An 8,240-nucleotide genomic window follows, 5' to 3' on the forward strand; every position below is an offset into this window, starting at 1 on the left:
TGACATGGTTAGTTAAAAGATCTCTAGTTGCCAATCCTAAATGTTGATCCAATTACTGCTGCCTGGATTTCACGGCATCTGATGGCAAAATCTAATGCAATGGACACTAAATAATCTTGTTCCTCTGCCCACCTGTGTCTGATGCTTATATAAAGTAAAAAGCAAAAATGTCAGAAAGGACCTTTACTGTATGAAATACATCTATTGGTAGCACAGTTTGTTCTGGCTACGGCAAATACAGTTAAAGCTTACACATGCTTGAAACAAATTAGCGAAAAAACACAATAGATGGTGGCAGAATCTTTTATAGAGATGAGGACTGATTGCGTATTTGATTGAAGACTCTTTCCTGTGCAAACTCGTCCTTACCGTTTGCCTATGGCCTCTTTGATCCATTTCACACAGGTGGCATAGAGATTATGAAATTGCAGTTTCACACAGGTGCATAGAGATTTTAATTATCAGCTGTGAATAGATTTTTTCTTTTGTTCAACACAGTGAATCCAATAGAGTTTGGGGGCTTTCAATGAGATCTGTGGTAACTGTTTTGAAAAAGGGTGTGAAAAATGTGTGAAACAAATGAAAAAGTGTTAAAACATTTGCAAGAGAAGACTTCTGCTGTGCTAATAATGTGATGATGAAGATCAAGCGGATCCCAGTTTCATTTAGTGTGTCTTAGCAAATGAGAAAAACTGTAATACTTCCTCCAGTGAAAAGGTCCATCCTCTGTTGTCCTCTCGCATCAAAATACACCCATGGTCTATGCATATCTCTCTTATATCCCATATCTGTGCATATTTCTTTCTTGATTCAGATGACAAGACTTTTTCCACTGGAGAAAGCAATATTATGGATAGAGGACTTTTATTTAAACTGAAAGAAACAGTTTATAGTTAGTTAAAAACATCTTAATGATGGATTTGTTCTTACAAACATGCAGCTTTTCACTTTTCAACTGATGGACTGGAGTGCTGTGGATTTATTGTAAATTATTGTGATGTTTTTATCAGCTGTTTGGACTCTCATTCTGACGGCACCCATTCACTGCAGGGCAAGTGATGCAATTTCTCCAAATCTGATGAAGAAACAAACTCATCTGCTTCTTGGATGGCCTTTACAGCAATTTTTCATTTTTGGGTGAACTATTCCTTTGAATTTTGAATTATGTGTGTTCAGGTTATAGCCACCAATGTCATCAAGCATTAGAAATGTCAGTTTTACTCACTATACACATTTCTTTTGCATGTTAAAACCTTTTATAAATTAGCAAATTTATTTAATTAATTTAAAGCACCATTCAAGCACACTGATATACAAATAAGAAATCACTGGGGCTATACTAAAATGATGATTGCCCCAAACTACAGTACAACATATAACAAAATCAACAAAATAAAATACTGAAATAATGTTTTGCTTTATTAGTTTATTTTTATAGTTTATATAAAAATGTATCAAACCTGCTGATAATATAAAAAAACACATTTCACATCACATTTTATCACAATACATATGTACATTAAGTAAAAATATAGCATTCACTCCCACATACAAAATATTTACATGAATTTCTTTTAAATATTAAATATTTCCATAATTTGCACAGCATTTCAGTGGTTTTTAAGATGTTTTCGTTCAAAAACATAATTGTGAAATGTCATAAGAGCAGTCCACTGGAAGTGCACATCAGAGTTCTCTGACAGCACAGCAACACACTTCACTGACAACCGCACTCCTCCACGATCATGTCCTCGTGGTGGCGCATGACCACACCGTCGCCTTCATAGTACAGCATGGAGAGCGCGCTGAGGCGCGTCGGCGCACATGACGGACAGGTGACGCGCTCCGGATGGTAAAGCTTCAACAAACTCTGGAAAATAAAGCACAAAAAAAATAAATTACATGTTGCATATACAGTAGTAAAAATGACCAATTATATATTACATAAAAAATGGCAATGTGACAGTATTTTCATTTACAATGACAATACGTTTTCCTTCAGTTTTTTATTATTATTATTTTCATCTCAAAGTTTATTCTTAATAGTTTATTATTACAGTAAGACAGTAATGAACATCATCATGTAAGCACACAAAGTTTTTATTCAAATCACCATAAAATGATATCCATTACAACAAATATGTATAAAAAGCCCAGCTAACAAAAATATGCTCTAAGAATGTTTCCATCTTTAATATCTATCTGTCTATCAATCTATCTATGAATGGTAAGGCAACATTCCATTTTATTTATTATCATGATGGAATGTTACTTTGAATGTTCTCTGGACATTCAGAATCAAGTAGTAACACTTAAAAACGTTAAAAACTAAAATGTTTTAGGAAAAAAACATTCCATTAATGATGTATAAATAATGTTTTTCTACTAATGTTTTAAGAACATTATTAAAGACCAGATAACTTTAAGCGAACACTATGTTAATGTTCTAAGAACTTTAAGAGAACCTTGTCGGAACAAGTGAAGTTATGAGAATCTTCCCTGTTACTTTATCATGTAGATTAATATTATTATTATTATTATTATAAAAAAAAATTTTTAGCTAATCATGAATGAAAAAATGGACATAAACTTCTGTTTAATTGTCGTTTTGTAAAATATTTATTTATCTTGGTGTTTTTTTTGGGGGGGGGGGTTGTTTTGACACTGAATTAAGCATACTGTTAAGTATCTCACCTGCATATAGGCGTGGTTTGTTGGGTTGAAAGACTCGTCCAGTGGACTTGGACATTGGCCTTCGCAGCGGTAAGCGTTATAACGCTTTGGATGCACGATCCATTCATCCCATCCAATCTGATCAAAATCCACCCACATATCGACTCTATGACAAAGTGACCCTTGTTGCTGCTCTAGAGGTGTTACTATTCCCGTGGCGTTTCTATCATCCGTTGCGCGCATCCTTTCGACCCGGTTCCTTTTGTGGCGTCGAGCTTGAGCTGCGTCTGGTGCCCGGTTCAGGGCGACATATTTGGAGTGCGCCACTGTACTGATCAAGCTGGAGGCACGTTGTCGGCCAGCGTGGGAAATTTTGTTTTTGAAGAACACTACAATCATAACTCGTTCTGCAGTGGGATGCTTAATTTTTCGTCGCCAGCTATCTGTAACCGGTTCAGGTGAGTCTTCCCCGCTCCCGGTGTCCTCTCCGTCCTCAGGTGTCTCCGTTCCCGGACTCAGCCAGTGCTCGAGTAGCTCTGTGATGTTGAAAACTCTCCAGGCTGATGATGGAGAGCCGGGCACTGACTCGATGCTGCCTATAAAAAGTCGCTTATGGCGACAGAACACCGAGTCAAACTCACAATCCTGTTCGCGTGAGTGGAAGACGTCCACAATAACGCGCCTGGATGCAGAAAACGCTGGCAGACGGACGCGGAGCTCCGAGAGTTGAATGCTGTCACTCGCTGAGAGGGAAGACATGTCAAAAGTGACGATCCATCGCTCGCCAATTTGATGACAGTCTGGAAAATAAACAGAAAATGTTCGTGTCACATCTTGCAGTTTGCTACTAATTAAAGCAGTGGATCAAATAAACCCTGCATAGCACAGAAATCAATGGAGCATTCACACAAAAGATCGAAGGCTGACGAAGCGCAATGAAATGACATGCCTCTTTAAAAGGTAATTAGAAAACATTAGTAGGCCAGAAACACTGAAAATAACTATTAAGGAATCAGATTAAAGTTACAAGCAGATTGAAACAGATTTATAATAACAGACCAGTATGGCTAGAGATTAATGCAATAATACAATATTAGCATATTAAATGACATTCTGAAAAGAAAGAGAGAGAAGAAGAAAAAATATATATTTTTCTGAAAAAAACAACAACAACGACTTCATAGTAAGCACTAAAGATGCTTGCAGCGACTAAAATGAGTACCATATAGGCTACTAAATAAGAACGGATCATGTGAGAAGTTATCATGAAAAAATATATATTTTAATAGGCGTATATTAACTTAATTTTGTATTGTGATATTATTTTCAACACAACTAAACATTTGACTTCCCTTTAACAAGTTTCAGTCATTATTAAAGAAAGAAAGAAAGAAAGAAAGAAAGAAAGAAAGAAAGAAAGAAAGAAAGAAAGAAAGAAAGAAAGAAAGAAAGAGAAAGAAGCAGTCATTCTTTGCGCAGGTTTGGTGAGGTAGGTTCTCTCAGTGGCACAGCGTCAGGTTCTGTCAGAGACACTGTCAGCATGGACGAGCTGCTTGACAGGAGATGTGTATTGAACCTCGCGGTCGAACAGACGTCTGAAGGGCTAATACACACACCCGTGGACATAAAACAGCCAGCTCTTTAAAGCTGAATAAGCATTGTGACACTACGGAGTTGTAAAACCTGAGGGTCAGACAGCTCGAGAGCGACGGAGCTGATAATGAGCCCGCAACATCCCCAGATGTGCTGTGGCTTTACTCTTCTAGATAGTTACCAACACGAGAAATCTTGCTTGCTTGCTTGTATTCGGACCTATATTCCTGACCAAGTATAAAATGACTTGGTACAGTTGTTATAAGGATGCAATATCATGTTTGGTAAATATAACGTATACATTAAATGCAATGTAAGTCGCTTTGGATAAAAGCGTCTGCCAAATACATAAATGCAATGAAATATGAAATGGTGCTGATGAATGATTAGTCATTACCATTTGCATGGCACTTCAAGGTAGGCTGTTTCCAAGAGTACCGAGGTACTTAGCACTTATCTAAATGACATGGTTGTGCACTGTAAAAAGTGGCACCCTGATTTAAACCAAATTAAGCGAGTTTTGTTCGTATAAATCGATGTAAACTGATTCAGTAGTTTAATAAAAACATTCAATTTAGATGACAATTTTCAGTGAACTTTTGTTAGGTTGAGCACATTTTGCATACAAAAGTTAATTAGGCAGGTTAGAGTTAATGCGTGTTTTACCTTGTGCGATCAGGCTTAGGACGAAGTCAGACTGATGAAGAGCTGGGCTGTCCACACTGGCTGGTGTAGTTGGCATCCTGCCGCTCAAGTCTCTGTATAACTGCATCATGTACAGCGGGTACCTGGGGTACCACTGGAGACTGAGATCGGAATATGAATCTACGAAGGCTTTGCGTTGTTCTCCCATGAGTGCGCCGCGATTAGAGATCTTTACGCAGCCAGCGTGCATCAGGGAACCCACCAAGACAGCGAACAAGACGACTGGCTGAGTTTCCATCGCGAATCAGTGAAGTTTTCAATCGTGAACCGATCGAATGCGTCCGGGTCCTCCTCCTGGCTCGTCTGATGTCCGAGTGTTCGGGGTGGCCGAGCTGTGGACAGGACTTTTAAAGTGTGCAGCTGGCCCCTGATGACCTCTGTCATCTTGTAGCGTCTGCGGAATCCCTCTGATCCATGAGGCACATCAGAGGAGAGCAGAGCTGTCAAGTTCACTGCTTCTCGAAACTGCGCAGGATTTTATTTGCGCGAGGCGTGACACTCGTCTGCTCCAACGTGACAGCGACATCCTTTGATTTTGGGCCACCCAAAGTTAAACCATCTTGTTGATTCAATTTTTTTTTTTTTTTTTAACCAAGCAGTTGTTACTCAGATAGCCTATTCTGTAATATTAAAGTAATGGTAACACTACATTTTAAGGACCAATTCTCACTAACTAGCATGCACATTACTAGCATATTGGTACTTAAAAAAACACATATTAATGTCTTATTCTGCATGACCATATTTTAGATCCCTTAATCCACCCCATACCTAAATTTAACAACTACCATGATACAAAAGTCGTGGTTAATAGTTAGTTAATACTGAGAATTGGTTCCAAAAACTAAAGTGCGACCATATATATATATATATATATATATATATATATATATATATACTACACTACTATAGCCTAATATATAGTATACAACTGTTCTATTTAATATTATAAAAGTAGTGTGTGTGTGTGTGTGTGTGTGTGTGTGTGTGTGTGTGTGTGTGTATGTAGATATATATAGATAGATAGATTATAGATAGAAATTTCAAAAAAGTTTGGCAAGATGAGTTTTTATTTACTGAAGTCAATTCAAAGGCAGTATGTCTAGTTTGCAATCAGTCTGTTGCTGTTTTAAAAGATTAAAATATCCGTCGTCATTGAGAAAGCTGCAGAATGTTTTGTTTCATAAAGTACAGCGGCGAGGCGCGAAAACAGAAGGCTAACAAGCTGCTTGCCAAATTTCAATCCGAGCAGAGCGTGCTGCTACGTCCTTCATCAGCACAAGAGTGCCACAGGGGCCAGTTATCAGATTCCGCCTAATTGCTAAAAGTGAAAGAGCCTTCGCTACTGGAAAGTTCATCAAGGAATGTCTTGCAGTGGCTGCAGAAGCAGTGTGTGTTCTTCTCAGATGCAAATGTTCTCACAAATCAGCCTGTCTAGAAATACTGTTAACCAACGCATAGAGGATATGGCACAAGACATCCGTGAGCAAATCAAGGCAAAAGCAGGTGCGTTCTCTGCCTTTTCAATAGCCTGCACTAGAGCACCGACGTATGCAATTCTGCAGAAGCTGTTGTATTTTTTGCGTGAAGTCAATGAAAATTTTGAAGTGACACAAGAGCTGGCTGGCATTGAGACCCTTTCTGGTACTACTAAAGGACAAGATCTTATTTGCTGTTGAGAGAGTGTTGGGAAAAAAAACAGTTAAAGTGGGAGAATATGGCAGGCATAACAATTGATGTTGTGCCCAATTTTGACCCCCTGCCAAATTATTGCCTAAACCTAACCCCACCCCTAATCCTGGCCTACTAACACTAGGGGGTAATAATCTGGCAGGGTTCGTCTGGAATTGGGCCACAGCAATGATAGGAGGAAATCTGGCCTTGCTGCATTGGGTGTGTCAAAAGTCAGTGAATGGGGAGGAAAATTGCAGTGTTCATCAGGCAAAGATGAGTTTTTATATTTACTGAAGTCAATTCCAAAGGCAGTATGTGCAATCAGTCTGTTGCTGTTTTTAAAGATTAAAATATCCGTCGTCATTGAGAAAGCTGCAGAATGTTTTTTCTCAGCGACAGATGCGCGAAAACAGAAGGGCACAAGCTGCTTGCCAAAATTTCAATGCAGAGCGTGCTGCTACGTCCCTTCATCAGCACAAGAGTGCCACAGGGGGCCAGTTATCAGATTCCGCCTAATTGCTAAAAGTGAAAGAGCCTTCGCTACTGGAAAAGTTCATCAAGGAATGTCCTTGCAGTGGCTGCAGAAGCAGTGTGTGTTCTTCTCAGATGCAAATGTTCTCACAAATCAGCCTGTCTAGAAATACTGTTAACCAACGCATAGAGGATATGGCACAAGACATCCGTGAGCAAATCAAGGCAAAAGCAGGTGCGTTCTCTGCCTTTTCAATAGCCTGCGACTAGAGCACCGACGTATGCAATTCTGCACAGCTGTTGGTATTTTTTGCGTGAAGTCAATGAAAATTTTGAAGTGACACAAGAGCTGGCTGGCATTGAGACCCTTTCTGGTACTACTAAAGGACAAGATCTTATTTGCTGTTGAGAGAGTGTTTGGGGAAAAAAAACAGTTAAAGTGGGAGAATATGGCAGGCATAACAATTGATGTTGTGCCCAATTTTGACCCCCTGCCAAATTATTGCCTAAACCTAACCCCACCCCTAATCCTAACCCCTCCCCCACACCTACTCCTAAACCTACTAACACTAGGGGGGTAATAATCTGGCAGGGGTCTGAATTGGGCACAGCAATGATAGGGAGGAAATCTGGCCTTGCTGCATTGGTGTGTCAGAAAGTCAGTGAATGGGGAGGAAAAGTTGCAGTGTTCATCAGGAACAGCTATGTGCAAAATCTGTCCGGGCTTGTGGATGTGAAGCAACAATATACGCTCTAAAGTGCTTTCTCACCGACAGTTCATGGCACTGCTGGATGAGATGCGCAATACGGCTGAGCCGAGGAAATGTTCTCAGAAGATTTTCTGATCTGCATGATGAGATCAGTTTTTCAGGAAAGCAAGAATGGTAATACTCAAGTGCCCACTGATAAGAAATGACTCTCTGACCTGGCTTTCCTTGTGGATGGCACAGAGCTGCTCAGTGTTTTGAATGTTCAGCTCCAGGGAAAAGACCAGATTGTCACCCAGCAACAGTAACATTCACAGTTCAGTTATTATTATTATTATTCATTATATGTGGAGTTTGCATTTATATTCAGTTGTGTCAGCATTGGTTTTTTGCTGTACATCAAGCTGATAAAATTCG

General features: G+C 39.4%; 1 protein-coding gene across 1 annotated transcript; it reads right to left on the minus strand.

Moving 5' to 3' along the window:
* Nucleotides 1–1,316: 1,316 nt before the first annotated feature.
* Nucleotides 1,317–5,653, minus strand: LOC109079800 (nodal homolog). The gene is made up of 3 exons (XM_019094913.2): nucleotides 4,933–5,653; nucleotides 2,695–3,473; nucleotides 1,317–1,870 (listed from the first exon to the last, which is right to left on the minus strand). Exons 1-3 carry the CDS (start codon nucleotides 5,207–5,209, stop codon nucleotides 1,718–1,720), a joined length of 1,209 nt encoding a protein of 402 aa, XP_018950458.2. The 5' UTR covers nucleotides 5,210–5,653; the 3' UTR covers nucleotides 1,317–1,717.
* Between the last annotated feature and the right edge of the window lie 2,587 nt (nucleotides 5,654–8,240).

Source organism: Cyprinus carpio, chromosome A5 (assembly GCF_018340385.1).
Source record: "Cyprinus carpio isolate SPL01 chromosome A5, ASM1834038v1, whole genome shotgun sequence".
NCBI classification, from domain to species: Eukaryota; Metazoa; Chordata; class Actinopteri; order Cypriniformes; family Cyprinidae; genus Cyprinus; species Cyprinus carpio.

Coding starts and splice junctions, on each gene's coding strand:
- LOC109079800 (XM_019094913.2), bottom strand. CDS start 5,209: ATGGAAACTCAGCCAGTCGTCTTGTTCGCTGTCTTGGTGGGTTCCCTG. Junction 3,474..4,932: donor CCTAAGCCTGATCGCACAAG/GTAAAACACGCA, acceptor TTTATTTTCCAG/ACTGTCATCAAATTGGCGAG. Junction 1,871..2,694: donor CAAACCACGCCTATATGCAG/GTGAGATACTTA, acceptor TTTATTTTCCAG/AGTTTGTTGAAGCTTTACCA.